This window comes from Pogona vitticeps, chromosome ZW-PAR (assembly GCF_051106095.1).
Source record: "Pogona vitticeps strain Pit_001003342236 chromosome ZW-PAR, PviZW2.1, whole genome shotgun sequence".
NCBI classification, from domain to species: Eukaryota; Metazoa; Chordata; class Lepidosauria; order Squamata; family Agamidae; genus Pogona; species Pogona vitticeps.
In genome coordinates, this window is record NC_135800.1 from 9,662,329 (window position 1) to 9,677,570 (window position 15,242).

The 15,242-nt window shown below is 49.3% G+C and overlaps 1 protein-coding gene across 5 annotated transcripts in view; it reads left to right on the plus strand.

Moving 5' to 3' along the window:
- ASTN2 (astrotactin 2) overlaps positions 1–15,242 on the plus strand; it is a 473,842-nt gene that overhangs the window by 311,791 nt on the left and 146,809 nt on the right. For all 5 annotated transcript variants that reach the window (XR_013539660.1, XM_072984878.2, XM_072984877.2 and 2 more), the window contains exons 12-13: positions 1,416–1,582; positions 5,106–5,294. Coding sequence is in view for 4 of the 5 variants with exons in the window: in XM_072984878.2 (XP_072840979.2) it covers positions 1,416–1,582; positions 5,106–5,294 (356 nt within the window). In the remaining variant the exon portion in view is untranslated. The remainder of the gene's footprint in view (positions 1–1,415; positions 1,583–5,105; positions 5,295–15,242) is intronic.

A 15,242-nucleotide genomic window follows, 5' to 3' on the forward strand; every position in this document is an offset into this window, starting at 1 on the left:
CTGGCGATGGGTGGGTGGAGACAGCTCTGGAATACCATGGTGCATTTTTAATTGGACAACATTAGACAACATTTATTATCTTTCCCCTGCCCTCTGATGCACTGGTCTCTCCTCCCCTCCCAATTCCCTTTTTCTTTCTCCTGTTGCTTGTTTTTATTTTATTTTTTTTCTCTCTCCTCGCTTGCACTTGAAGGAAAATAAATAAGGACGAAGCTGGAGTGCTATTTAATAAAGGCGGCTATTGATTGATGTTGCGGGATGTTTGCCTGCTTTAATCACTTGGGACTAGCAAAGGTTGCCGGGAAACCAACGTGAAAACTCAGAAGAAATGTCCAGCCGGGTGCAAATTTGTCCAGAACCTTTTGTCACCTCCAAATGACCAAATTCTCTGTCTACTGCTTTGGGAGGGGGGGGGAGTTTTACAAATAAACCGAGCTGGATCCTGACTCCTCATGAGCGTTGCTCACTGTCAACTTCAGGGGAAGCTCCCCAGAGGATCCTGACCCAGGCATAACCCCTTCCTGCTTCTGGCAGCCTTCTCCGTTCTCTGTGAGAGCGAAAAGAGCAGCGTCACCCTGGAGTCAGAGGCTGCGCTTGGCCTTTTCCGGACGGCTGTTTCGCCTCGATCGTTGAGGCCGTCTTTGTTAATGGGGCCAGAGCAACGATGGAGGAAACCTAGGCAGGAAATCAAAGCAAAAGGAGGCAAAAAGCGGTCCCGGTCCCTTGAATTGGTTACCAGCAGTAAACAGAGCATCCACCACGGCATTCTTACTATTCTAAATCTCCTACGAAGGTTCACAGAGGGAGGTGAGAAATCTGATGGCCAGACCTTTACCTGCAAGACATTTCCCGGGTCTCATGGCGGGTTCGGCCAGGGCTTCATGTCAGCAGAGCTTGTTCTCCTTAACTGGCCCAGAAGATGCTCATTGGGTCCTTTTTAAGGAGGAAGGTGGGATAGAGATATTTTAAATAAAATAAATAAAATCAGAATTTCCACTAGCCCTAGGAACTATCTGGGGCTAGTGGGGATGGTGTTTGGGTCCATCTGCCTTAAGGGACACAGGTGTTTGGGGTCCGCTTCCTGAAAGCCCTCTTTTCTCAGCCTCTGTTGAGCCGCCTTCCTCAGAACACAAAGACCATCGAGGAAGAGGTACCTCTTTACTCTCCTGCTTCTCTCAAAGGACAGGTGTCTCCACCAAAGGGGTTTTGTAGGACAGTGGTTCCCAACCCTGGGTAGCCCCGATGCTCCTGGACTACAGCCCCCCAGAAATCCTTCCCGGTGAAAGGCTTGGGGAGCCAAGGCTGGGCCCCGCTGGCTTGGGGAGACGGCCTCTTGGCTTTGCGTTTGGAAGATGCCCCACGGATTGGGCCCCTCTTCTGTTCTTCACCGTGCCCTCCGTCCCTTCTCGTTTCAGTGCCCCGAGGACCTCAGGCCCATGAAAGACGGCTCCGGCTGCTACGACTACTCCAAGGGCATCGACTGCTCAGACGGCTTCAACGGGGGATGCGAGCAGCTTTGTCTCCAGCAGACGGTGCCTCTCGTCTCGGACCCCCTCTCCAGCACCATCCACATGTTCTGCGGGTGAGATGTTTGGCCCCTGGGCTCAGAATCAGCCCCTCTTGAGTAACCCCTCCGAGTCTGCGGCAGAGGCCAAGCTGAGCCTTTTCTTGCCGCCCACTACAGAGGCAGTGGGAAATATTGGCCCGCTCACCCTGGGAAGGCTGGATTCACTTTCGGCTCCGGTTCCCTTCCGGATCTGTCACAAGAAGGGGAGACCTGTTGTAATTGGTCTCAAAGTCACGGTCCAGTCCTGGTCTGCTTAGACGAGCGTGGGGACAGGGTTGGAGGCAGGCCTTCCCTCTGCTTCGACCCGTAGACTTTCTTCCTATTTAACAAATCAGTTACCTGTTCTTTTTAAAATCATGAAACTATATGAAAGAAAGGAGGAAGGGGTGCCATGGCTATTTGGCATCTAAATCTCTCTCTCTCTCTCTCTCTCTCACACACACACACACACACAGAGAGAGAGAGAGAGAGAGAGAGAGAATTTATCTTGAAGGCAGCAGAGAGCAGGGAAGGTTTTGTTACCCAACTCTCTTTGTAAAGCATATTTAGGCCTTTATTAAATGGTTCATTAGGTTCTATTTTGTGGAATTAAAATCCTTTCTCCTGGTTGCAGTCTTTAAGTACCTCTCACAGAATCTGAAATACTTGTGGGACTGAGAAGAATTGTAATTGGCAAAGAGGTTTTGAAAAGAAAAAGGTAACTTTGAAGGCCACAAACTACTTTATTGGCTCAGGACATCTCGGCAGATAGATAGATAGATAGATAGATAGATAGATAGATAGATAGATAGATAGATAGATAGATAGATAGATAGATAGATAGATAGATAGATAGATAGATAGATAGATAGATAGATAGATAGATAGATGGATGGATGGATGGATGGATGGATGGATGGATGGATGGATGGATGGATGGGCGGATGGATGGATGGATGGGCGGATGGATGGATGGATGGGCGGATGGATGGGCTTTTTAAAAGTAGTTCTTGTTGCCTATCTGCTCTAAACCAGTGGGTCCCAACCTTGGGTCCCCAAACGTTCTTGGACTACAACTCTCAGAAGTCTTCACCACTAGATGTAGCTCAGGATTTCTGAGAGTTGTCGTACAAGATCATCTGGATTGCCCAAGTTTGGTGATATCCTCGTGCTGTAGAGCCCTTGACATTACAATGATATCTCAAAGCCACAACAGCACAATCACATTTTCTCCAATTCAGGCGCAAACATGCCTAGAGTTTCATCTGTAAATTATGACCTCTGGGTAGTGTGGGCAGCATATAAGTTAAATAAATTAGTTGAATAAATAAATTAGGGGATGTGTTTCTCTGCAGGCAGTTGGCTTCCTGAAAAGATCTCTCTCTTCCTCTCTCCATATTTTGGCTTGCCCCTTGTTGGGAAGAACCAGGCTTCTTGCTGGGAGGGAGTGGAAGACCCTCCTTTCCCCCCCTCCTCCCGATAAAGCATAAGGTGGTGGAGGCCCCATGGACGTTCTGGGCATCCTGTGAACCTCCGAGGGCCCTCGTAGCGTCCCCCGACTCCCCAGCCTTGACCCTGCGTGGAGCACCCCATGTATGTCTTAAGTGCCATTTGAAAAACAAAACATGGAGCAACGCTTTCCCCCCGACAGACACATGCGCACCCTCCTTGAAGAAACAGGTCTCCTCCTCCTCCCTAAAAGCAGCGCAGAGGGTATCACTCCACACCGAAGGGGCTCTGTGTCATCTCCCTGCCCTCCGTGGTGAAAGGCTGTCCCGTTCCCCAACCCCGCTGGCCCCTTCCGGCACTCGTCCCCTGGAGCCATACTGCCAGGTGAGGAGGGGCAGGCGCAGTTGCCAGTCCGCGGGTGTGTCCTTGACACCTGTGGCTTAATCCTGGCCTGTCTCCCCGGGAATATCTGTCTCATTGATCCACCGCTGAAACGCCATGTCTCTTTTTACAGCCAAGGAGAACGGAGGGCTTCTCAGTGTTCCCTCCCTCCATAGGTGCTCTCTCCCATCTATGAAATGTCCTTTCAAACCACCCGTGCACCTGTCAATTCACATCCCACGGCACGCCTCCCCTCCCGTCCTTTGCCGACACCGGGATCCTGCTTGTTGCGCTTCCCTCCTGTGGGGAGTGCTGCAGTTTCAATAGGTCAGACACAGCCATCCCCACACATCATTCCCGCTCTCACATCTAAACCCAGGAGGGTGGGCCTTCACTTGTGCTGAAAATGGGCTCTTGAGGATGGCCGCTGCGTGACGTGTTCAGCAAGGTCTCGTGCTGGCCCCAGTTCCCCCATTCAGCTTGGATATGGGAAAGAGGTGGTGCGTAGGGGCCTGCGTAGCAGGCTGGAGAGATGTCAGGGTGGGAGACTCTGGCACCCAGAAGCTGAGGGTCTTGCAGGTTGCAAAGAGACATTTTAGGGCCTCCAGGCCTCTGCCCTGCGCAGTCAAAGTCTCCCCTCCTTCTGATTTTATTTTATTTTTTAAAATTTGCTGCTTTGTCTTGTGGCAGCCAGGCCTGCTTCTGTGCCCATTTGACCTTCAGGGAAGCACAAGGTCTAGGTTTGGGTAATAAAGAAGCAGATTCTTAAAACTCAAGGAACATCTGCCACTTCCTGACTTGTCCAAATCCCCCAGCTGCAAGAGACGGTGCCGTGTTCCAGACTTTTGTGATTCCCTGGAGCTTTGGTTTCTGTCGGCTCTCTCTCTCTCTCTCTCTCTCTCTCTCTGTGTGTATGTGTGTGTGTGTGTGTGAGAGAGAGAGAGAGAGAGAGGTTACTGCTCAGAATAGTGAAGGGTAATTAAAGAGGAAATGGTGTCCTACAGGTGAACGGGTTCCCTGACTTTTCCATTCAACAAGGAAATGAAACTCGATCCAAGCCCTGCATTGGGTGGTTGCAAGTATGGAAGAACGGGGGCACCTGGGAAAGTGGTGGAGTTTAGAGGGTTATTGTGGGACTGGAGAGATCAAAGGCATTATTATGAAAAAATAACATCATCAGCTGCTGCTGCCTGTTCTGCTCCTGATGCTACTAAAGATGCTCACCGGGGCCAGCAGCATTTAGGAAGCTACCAGGAGGCGACCGACTTGAGGCGTTCCTCCGTCGTCCAGGGCTGGGTCTGGTTTCCATTAAAATCATGGGACCTCCACAGTGTATCATAGGACAAGAGTATCATGCACGTTGTGTCCATTTTTCTTCTTGTACCTGGACATCGCTTCTTGGGCTGTTGCCCCTTGTCGGCAGGCTCAGAGTCCTAAATCTAGTTTTCGGTCCCAGTTAGAGTGGACTTGTTGAGCGGCATTTGCATCACACACAACTCCTGTGTAGCTAACATTGATTCAGTGGGTCTGCTCTAGCCTTGAGTGAGCCAACGTAGCCCTAGTCATCCTTGTTTCATCCTTGTGTTGAGCTGAGCTGCTGAATCCTGACAATACTTTAGAAAGATGCCCCTGGAAGACACAAAAACCCACAACAGAGCCGAGCCGGCCCTGTCTCCCGCTGGTGGCTTTTCGAGGGTGTGTGTGCCTGACACTCCTTTTTGGTTCCCAGCTGTGTTGAAGAGTACAAGCTGGCCCCGGACGGGAAATCCTGTCTCATGTTGTCGGACATCTGCGAGGGTCCAAAGTGCCTCAAGCCGGACGTGAAATTCAACGACACTCTGTTCGGAGAGATGTTGCATGGCTACAACAACCGGACACAGCACGTCAACCAAGGGCAGGTCTTCCAGATGACGTTCAGGTAACGCCACCCGGCTTCTCCTTTACTCTACAGGGGTAACGGACACTTCTGTTGCAGACAGACCTCAGGCATGCTTATGGGTTGAGAAGGTTTGCTATCTCTGGTGTTCTGGAAAAGGTATCCCAAGCAATGGTTCAGAATCACGGAAGGACTTTGGCCCAACCTAACCCAGTTCCTGTGAGTGTCCTAAAGTATAGCTCAGTTTTTGTTTAGGCAAGCGGAACTTGAGAAGAGAAAATCTTACTCCTCCTCTTGGGGATGGTATAGATCAGTGCTTCCCATTCTTGGGTGCCCAGATGTTCTACAACTCCCAGAAATCCTGGCTAGTGGGGAAGGCTTCTGGGAATGACAGCCCAAGAACATCAGCGGGCTCAAAAGTTGGAAAATGCTGGTCAAGATTGGGTAGGGACTGTTTTGAGAATGCCGATGTTGTCTAAGTGGTATTGACTCGTGACCACTGCAAGAATCCATTATGTTGAAGAACCTAAGTCCTGACATGTCTGTATGCCAGAGGCTTAGGGGACATTGGTGATCATATACCTTTATTACACACACACAGACAGACACACAGACAGACACACAGACAGACACACACACAGACACACACAGACACAGACACAGACACACACACACACACACACACACACACACACACACACACTTTTTTTGGAACTGATAAGTGGACTTCCGGTTTTAAAAGAGGGTGGTCTTTGAAGGAAGCAATGCATTATTGTATTTAGAGTAATAGTAAGTTAACACTATTCAACTCGGACTTGGGTTCAGGTTCCAGTATAGACGCGAGAAATGTAGGGTGGACCTGGGCCAGTCCTTCTTTGCCTGTCTCATAAAGTTGCTGTAAGGAAAAAAAAGAAGAGGGGAGCCAATTGTGCCTTCCCCCCCCCCAGCTCATTTAAATAAAAGTGGGATATAAATGTGAGAAGGAAGTGAACAAATCCTGAGGCATGCTGTGAGATTCTCCAGGTAATCAACGGTCCTCTGGTCCTCTTTCTCTGTGCAATAAGAATGAGATTTGGAACAGGAACAGCCCAATTTCTTCAGTCCAGAGCCTGTCCGTTTTGTTTTCATGGTATGATCAAACATTTAAAGGGAAAGTGCAGCCTCTGTCCATCAGGCTAAGCAGGACCCGGACTGTTCCCTCTTCTTAAAAATAACTGTTTTCTGTCTGCCTGCCGTTCCTCTGTTTTTCTCTCTGCTTCTTCTTTTCTTTCTTTTCCTTCTTTTTTTTTTATTGGCAAACCAGAGTCAAGGACAACCTGTTGTGCAATGGTTGGTGCTGCAGAGGCAGCATGAAAAAACAACAACAGCAACAAGGGATTTAGGCAGAGATCCTCCCGATTCGGCACTGCCATTCTCCACTGCCCATCCCACAAGAGCAGGGCTGCGGACACGTCCAACCTGTGGGCTGTTTGTGTCATACTCTGTCTTGATTTGTTCTGGGGAAGCTGACTTGGGTTCTCGCTGGGTTTCTGAATCCCTGGGAAGATCATAAGGGCGGAAATGTCAAAGGGGCCCCTCTGTGTTATCCTGTAGCACATTGGTTCTTAACCTTGGGTTACTCAGGAGTTTTGGACTGCAACTCCCAGAAGCCTTCACCACCAGCTGTGCTGACTAGGGTTTCTGGGAGTTGTAGTTCAAAAACATTTGAGTAACAAAGGTTAAGAACCACTGCTGTAGCAAACCCACACATCTGGACATGCAAGTGAATCGTATCATCATGCAGGAATCAGAGTAATAATAGAGAGGCAAGGGGTAATTAGGGGAAATGGCTTTCACCAGCAGGGATGTGTCTCTCCAGACTGAAGGGATTCTTGCCCTTATGGCCAGTCCATCGCCAGTCAAGACAAGTGGAGAGCAGGAAAGCATCACAGCCTGCCCGTTCAATAGGGGAACTATCTGAAGAAGTTGCTGTCAGTTTCGTAGCCTAGACAGGGGTCCGCACAGTGATGCCAGGAGAAAGAGGGTAAAGGGAAAAGGGGGAGTCAGAGGCTCAGGGGGGAAAATGCGTCCTTAAATATGGTTCGAACAATAGCCGAGGGGCAGAACGTACAGATCCCAGGAAGCTGTGAGTTCTCGGAAGGAGGGAGGGAGACAGTGAGGATGAGAAAGAGAAAAGGCAGATGTTTGCAAAAATGGTTGTCGGTGTTTGACATCACGTGGTCTTCTTAAGCCTTCCTCTGAAACCACAGCCTTTTGGGACTTGAAGTAGGAGCTGAGATTTTCAGAAGCCCACGGTTTGTTTATACGCTTATACTCTGCTCTTCCTTGAAGGTGTTCAGAAGGCCTGACCACATTCTTGTAAGGGGGGTTAGCGTGATGATTAGCAAGCATCCCATAGAGTGCCAAAGGAGCTTCCTCCCTAGATGGGAGGCTGTTGACAGATCAACTCTTTTAATGGGAGGTGAGACTCAGAGCACCGAGCCTCAAAGACTCACAGCCGCCACAAGGACTGAACGCTCTTCTGCCTCTCTCCGGTTCCTTTCGTGCTAAGGTGGGGAATATTCTGTCCTCCGGCTATGTGTGGTTTGACTCCCGTCCCCATCCGTCATTACCTGCCTGATATGCGTTGAGCAATGAGGGGAGGACCTGCTCCCCAGCGATTCGCTGGAGGGGCAGCCACCGATCCCGCTCTCCTCATTTTACAGCTCCCTTTCTCAACGGATGGCTTTGCCTTCCCTCCATTTTCCATCTGGAGGAAGGGAGCGAAACCACCCATCTTCCCAGGACATCTGCATTAAGATAAATGAGATACGGATCACAAAACAGTACCGGTGGGAGACAGGAGCTGTTCCTGGTTCTTCCCCGTTGCTTTGTTTTTCGTGCATCGCTGGCTCATCCCTTCCTCGGGCGCATCTCCGTCCATGACATCTGGAATCTGAGCAACTGGTCTTCGGGTGGCGTTGGGAGGGGCGGCCTGGTGCAGAAGGGCCATTACATCACCCCATAACAAGAGGCAAGGAGAGAGGTTTAATGGAGGATAAATTATTAACTGAAAGATGTAATTTGCCCCAATTTTCATAGATATTCAAGAACCTCTCTGAGCATTAAGGGTGCCAGCTGTTTGAGAAGCCCTTAATTTGGCACGCACAGAACATAGCGGGAAGTACTTTAATAGGGGGGATTAAAAGCCTGATTGTGGCAAAGCAAGGAGTGGGAACGCGTTCTTGGGAATGGGGGCCTGCATCTTTTAAAGGGATTTATAGCTCCTTCGATCCCGTAGGTAAGAGGATGAGTCAACCTGATTCTTATGTCTCAGTGTCTTCAGCGCCCGCAGTAAATAGGCGGTTCTCAGTTCACTACTCTGGATTGTGTGGCAGAGTGAATTCTGGAGGCTGGCAAAATAATGACCAGTATTATCAGTTGTATAGAAATCTGCCTTGCAGTGGCTCCATCTGAGTTAGTGGTGTCTGCCCTGACTAGCAACATGCTCTCAAGTAAGGCCAGTAGATCCTAGCTTTGGCATCAAAATCTCTGTGTGTGATGTTCAGGAAGAGCAGAGTGGGGAAAAGCTGGGGTACATCCAATGGGCCAGCAAACAGGCCCGGGAGCTGGGGGCCCAGTGCTCCCATCAGCTCCAACGGCCAAGAATCATGGCAACTGTCGTCCAGGGCACGTGTGGGGTGCAGGTTGCCTACCCTTGTTGCACACGGGGTGTGGTGAAAGTGCGCTACATCCAAACAGGGTGGAATCCCATCTCCTATCCCATGAGATCCAAGCTGTATTTCGCAGCAAGCCGAGCCAGAGAGAAACCTTTCCGATTTTGCCTACTACCGATGGACATTTTTTTTATGAGGATCCGACCCCCTTCTCTCCCTCTTACCTTTTTAGAAAGTAAATCTGGCCAGTTGGATCTCAGCTGGCAGGCTTTTGTTTCAGTTCCATTCGTGTTGTCAGGCTTCACATCGGGTCATTGAACCGGCGAGGGAGAAATTGTCAAAATATTGATGGGGTATTTTGGCGAGTTGATTTAAAAGCTGTCACTTGCCATCTCCTTTGCTGTTACTTCTTAATAAAACTCACTGATGATTAAGGACCACGGCTGACATAAGAGAGAAGGAGAGCGTACCAGAGGGAAATATTCTGTTTCCCCTAACCTTCCTTGGTCCGCACCACCCACCCCACACTGCCACTCTCTTTTGACTGAGGTTTACTGCACTGTTAATAGGGTGTCCACAGGTTCAAGACAGATCTTTCTTTTAAGAAGAGGCCTCTGGGGACTCCTTGGCCTGCATTCCTCCACCCTTACCCGTTCGAAATGTGGTGCTGGATGAGAGTTTTGCAGATGCCCTGGAGTGCCAGAAAGATGAGTGAGTGGTTTGTAGATCAAATCAAGCCTGAACTTTCTTTGGAGACAAAAAAGGTTGAAAGGGAGGCTTGCCCAACTTTGGGTACATCATGAGAAGGCAGAGAAGACAACTGGGAAGGGTGGAAGGCAGAAGGAAAAGAGGAAGGCCAAGCACAAGATGGGCTGACTCCCTCAAGGAAGCCACAGTTTTGAGCTTTCAAGAACTGAGCAGTTGAGGATGACAGATTTTAAAGATTGCTCATTCCTGTGGTTGTTATGAGTCAACAACAGCAAAAATATTAAGCAATGGAGTTTGAGGACAGGACATTTAGGAGATTGCTCATTCCTGGGGATGCCCTATGTTGGGAGGCAACTTGAAGGCACAGAACAACAGCCACCCCATTCTCTGTTCTTTCTACTGTTTTTGCAACCCATCCTCAGGCTAGCTGGAAACTCTCGCCTGCCCGTTGCCGGCTAAACACCGACTACACATTTCTTCTTTGGGTTGCGTTCAGAGTTTTTGCAAAATTTCTTTTGATAGCTGGTTTGGATGCGGCGTTTCATGGGCAGGGGGGAAAAAGGGGTGGTATGATTCTGTTCATGTTTCATCTCGCTTGCCTACTAATAAAATCTTGGGTCATTGTCACATGAGGAGTGGAGCCTTAGGCAGTGAATCCGATGGGTTCTAATTGATTAGATTTGAATAAATGGATGTAGGAGCTCGTAAACAGTTTGGAAAGCCAGAGGAAGCAGCATCCTTTTGAGGATGCTTGCGGGCCTGCTTGACAAAAGATACCATCTCTGAATGGATGTCCCCCTGGTGTCTGGGAGAAAAAAAGGGAAGGGTCTCTTTAAAAAACAAAAAGTGGATCTTCTAAAACAAAAAGCAAAATGAAAGGTTAATGACATGACCTTAGGGAGATTAAGCATAAGGTGGATCAGCTCCGATAATGCTTCTGTGCCCCAAATCTCCGTTTGGGGGGGGACGCAGGGAGTTCGCAAGCCCTACTGGAAGTTGGGACTTCTTTTATCATCTGGCAAAAAAAGGATCCAGAGGCCTATCGCTCTTCCTCCTGGGGATTTATTGATTTGTTTACTTACCGACTTAATTTTTATACTGCCCCGTTAGTGAACACACTACTGGGGGGCGGCTTACGAATGAAACTCAGAACGCCCCATGCCCCACGAAACAGTACAATCAATATGGGGGGGGGGGGAAGTTTCACTGACCCAGATCTAAAGACAGAACAAGAAAGAAAAAGTTCAGGAAAGCGAATATGAACAGCATCCAGGGATACATGATGAAAGGCATCTTTATATTATTCTGGCTTCTCTGATTTCCTGCATGTGAGAAGGGAAGGAGTCCGACATGCTTCAACTGGGAGCTTGTTCCAAAGATTGGTGGCCTCCACCGAGAAAGCCTGATTCCTTCTTTTTACCTCTCTGGCCTCCCTTGGCATGGCCATTTCTAGCGACAAGGATTGAGAGGAATAGGTGAAACAGGTAGCTGTCTGTTCAATGTCTCATAGCTGCCTGTTAGATATCTGTTCCCTATAGACATAATTGCTTCTGGCCCATCAATGCCTCTGTGCCTTCTTGCCCTTTGCAGATCTAAAAAAGGGCATCTTTGACCAGGGCAACCAAGTTCAGGTTGCCCAGAAGCCAGTTTTCGGCCTCTAAGACCCGCCACAAAGTTATAGCATCCTTTGCGATGCAAAACAAAGAAAGCTGAAACAGGAGAGGCGCCAGATATGATTGTTCCCAGAGGCTTCAAGGGAGCAGAAAGCACGTGGTTTGCCTTCCCCAACCCTTTTGTACCCCTAGCAGGCAGAACTGTTTGAACTGTGTGTGGCGGGGAGAGGCCCTTTGGGCACTGGAAACACAGAGACCGATAGACAGACCTTCAGAGAGACAAGGGGCTACCTGTGGCAGAGACCCCTGGGGATATCCCCGCGTTCTGCTTCATCCGTGAGTCTGTTGCTCCTGTTCCTGGAACTTAAAGGTGCGTTTCAGGACCATGGAGAGCAGCTCTGCAGGTTCAGCAAAGACAAAGCTGGCCTGGCCATAACTTGTGAGGAATCTTGATTTTGTTGTTTGTTTGTTTGTTTGTTTCTTTCTTTGTTTACTTACTTACTTACTTACTTACTTACTTGCTTACTTACTTACTTACTTACTTACTTATCACACATACACACACAGAGACAGAGAGAGAGAGGAAGCATACGAACTCTCTGTTTCTGTACGTACAATAAAAATGTCAGCATGGGAGCATCTGCCTGGACTGTCTGCCCCATTTAGTGCTGTTTACCTACTTTTTAAAAAGCCGGACGCCCCACCTCCTCCTCCAGCATTGACATCTTGAGGGGTGGGAAAAGCTTCTGGTGGTGTGTGGTGTGGTGGTGGTGGGATTTACAAGCACTCTCTGGTTGCAAGAGGAATTCATAGCCTGCCACTGACATATGGGAATTACACCAAGCGCTGCGGAGTTTTGCAGGTGCTGAGTGCCACAGGAGCAGCGAGAGATGAAGCGTGCCGGGCCCTACGTAGGGAGGGAAAGTGACTCTTTTGGATGGCCAAGACATACTTCTTCTATCCATGCAAAGGTCCATCGTCTCCACGACCTGAATCCATTTCGTTTTCCCTACATTTCGTTTTCCCAACCTTGGGTCCCCAGATGTTCTTGGACTAAAACTCCCAGAAGCCTTCACCACTAGCTTAGCTGCTGGGACTTCTGGGAGTTGTAGTCCAAGGACCTCTGGGGACCCAAGGTTGGGAACCACTGTCCTAAGGGAGGGGAGCGGTCTGACTCTTCCTCATGTGCTTTCATGGGGTCAAAAATGGCTCAAGGTTGGCCACACTTGCAGGCGTTCTTGCCCTACTTGGTTCTGTTCTGTTTAGGCCTCTGAATGTTGAGATTCTCTGGAATGACCTTTCAGTCCAGTATATTGACCAGCCCTGGCGCTCAGCACCCTGCGACTCCACTCTGGGGATGGGAAACGGGCCTCTTAGATCTTGGAGCCTATGTGGAATCGCTGTTGGGGGATGTTAAATGTAAAGCGTGTAACAACATTAAATTAATTTCATTGATTTTCAAAAGAAAGGTCTTTCAATACACCTGCATGCATAAAGAATAATTGGCCTGTTTATTATTCCTGCCCCAGAGAGCGCTGCTTTTCTCGGCACCTTGAATAGCTTGTTTACCTCTCAGCCTTCAGTTTGGCATAAAAGATAGATCTGCTTTCCCGGAGGCTGGCTCCTATTTCATTCCCTTTTTATTATTGGTTTGCTTGTTTGTGTGTGTGATTCTGTGGCCCATTCCAGCATTTTAAAGCCTGAAACACAAGGGTGGGAAGGTAATGATGATGCTCGAACCTGAGCTAATGCCTCTGAAGCCCCCGTGTTTTGGGCCGAACAGCATGCCAGTTTCGGCAAGAAACCGAGACCCGTGCTTGTCGTTTCAGGCATCAGAGCTATAACATGCCCGTGGCGATTGGCTGGGCCCGCCGGCGTCTCCTCGCTATGCGGGGTCATGCAGGGAAATTCAAAGCAGCCCGCAACAAACAGACGGGGTGTGGGTGGGTGGAGGGAGGCCCCCTGCCATTCCGAGAACCGGCATTCGTTCCCCACAATCCATTTCCAACGAACCAGATCTCCTGCCAGCCCCGACGACGTCTATTTCAGATAATTTGGCCTTGGCACAATTCTCTGCATGCAGATGAGCTCTCCAAGGTGACCGTGCCCTGCCACAGCCCGAGTGGGAAGGCGCCTGATTGTTTCCATCAACATCCTCACGTACTTCGCTGCACTCTGAAGATAGCAAAGAGGCACTAATCAGCAGCTGCTTGGCTTTCTTTCTTATTTCCTCGTTAGTTTTATCGCTCACCTTGTCTCCAATGAGCTCTTTGACCTGTGTGCATGGTCATTACAATGGCAGGGGTTCATCTGGGTTTCCAGCCCTGCGCGCGCACACAACCTTCCCCCCCACCACCACAATTTCTTTCTCTAGCTTCTTCAGCAAATGACCGTTTTCGGCACAGTAGCCGGTGGCAAACTTTAGTTGAGAGCAAAGGGGTGGGCGAGGATGGGAGAGAAGCATGTGCAGAGGGCCCCATTTCAACAACAACAGCCCTGCAAGATGGCTCCCAGGGAGAAAAAGCAGCTGGTTTCTCTGCCATGCCTTTTTTGGGGTAGTGAACCTGCTGCCCCCCCCACTGCCAAACTCTCCATCTTTCCATGAGTTCTCCCTTTTGAAGGGTCCACAGAGTCTACTTCTGACTTTGTAATGTGGGTGGCGGGAGCGATACCAAGGGGAAAGAGGAACATTAATCAAAATATCACACACAGAGAGAGACAACCCCCTCTACTCAATTCATTATCATCATGTCTGTCAAGTCAATTCTGACTTACGGTGACCCTTTCCAGGGTTTCCCAGGTAGAGAGCAACTCAGAAGTAAATTCCCCTTCCCTTCCTCTGGGGGTACTCCTGGGATCCTGGCTGGGCAGCCTTTGCCCAAGGATACCCAGGCTGGCTCTCCTCCCAGGACGCCCAGAGGGGGGAGTCGAACTCCCAACGTTTTGACTCCACAGCCAGTTACCTAAACCACTGATCTATACAGCCAGCTCATAAAAATCCTGTGCAAACATAAATAAGATTCTGGCCCTCTATCCTCAAGATCTGACAGGCCTTTCAACAGAAGGAATAACAGTCCTATGCCTACAGAACATAGATAAATGTCTGAGCCGCTTCCTTCCTTCATTTTATTTATTTATTTATTTATTTATTTAATTTATATGCCGCCCACTCTACCCAAAGGTCTCTGGGCGGCTTACAACAATTAAAATTCAATGGAATAAAATAAAATGATTAAAATACAATTAAAATACAATTAAAATACAATTAAAATTGCCATCATTAAGACCCACAGTTAATGTTATTTCAATTAAAAGCCTTCTGGAACAGGAAGGTTTTGACCTGGCGCCGAAATATCATCAGTGTCGGCGCCAGGCGAATTTCAATTGGGAGGGCGTTCCATAGTCTGGGGGCAGCTGCCGAGAAGGCCCTTTGTCTACAAGCCATCCCTCTTACCTCCTTGAGGGATGGCTCTTTCAAAAGGGCCCCCTGGCTAGATCTTAACAGCCGGGTAGGCTCATATGGAAGGAGGCGGTCCTTCAAGTATCCAGGGCCCAAGCCGTTTAGGGCTTTATATGTCAAAACAAGCACTTTGAATTGGGCCCGGACAGCAACTGGTAACCAGTGTAAATTATACAGAATCGGCTTGATGTGCTCTCTGGCGGCCCCACCACTCACCAGCCGCGCAGCTCGATTCTGAACCAGTTGCAGTCGCCGGACCGTCTTCAAAGGCAGCCCCACGTAGAGCGCATTGCAATAATCAATACGAGATGTTACCAGTGCATGTGTAACTGTCATGAGACTCCACTCGTCCAGGTAGGGCCGTAGCTGGTATAATTTCCGCAGCTGAAGGAAGGCACCCCTGGCCACCGAGTCCACCTGAGCTTCCAAAGTTAGACTGGGGTCCAGGAGCACCCCCAGGCTGCGGACCCTGTCCCTTAGGGGGAGTGTAACCCCATTCAGGACAGGGAAGTGGCCCTCCAACCTGTCCGGCGAAGCACCCACTAACAGCACT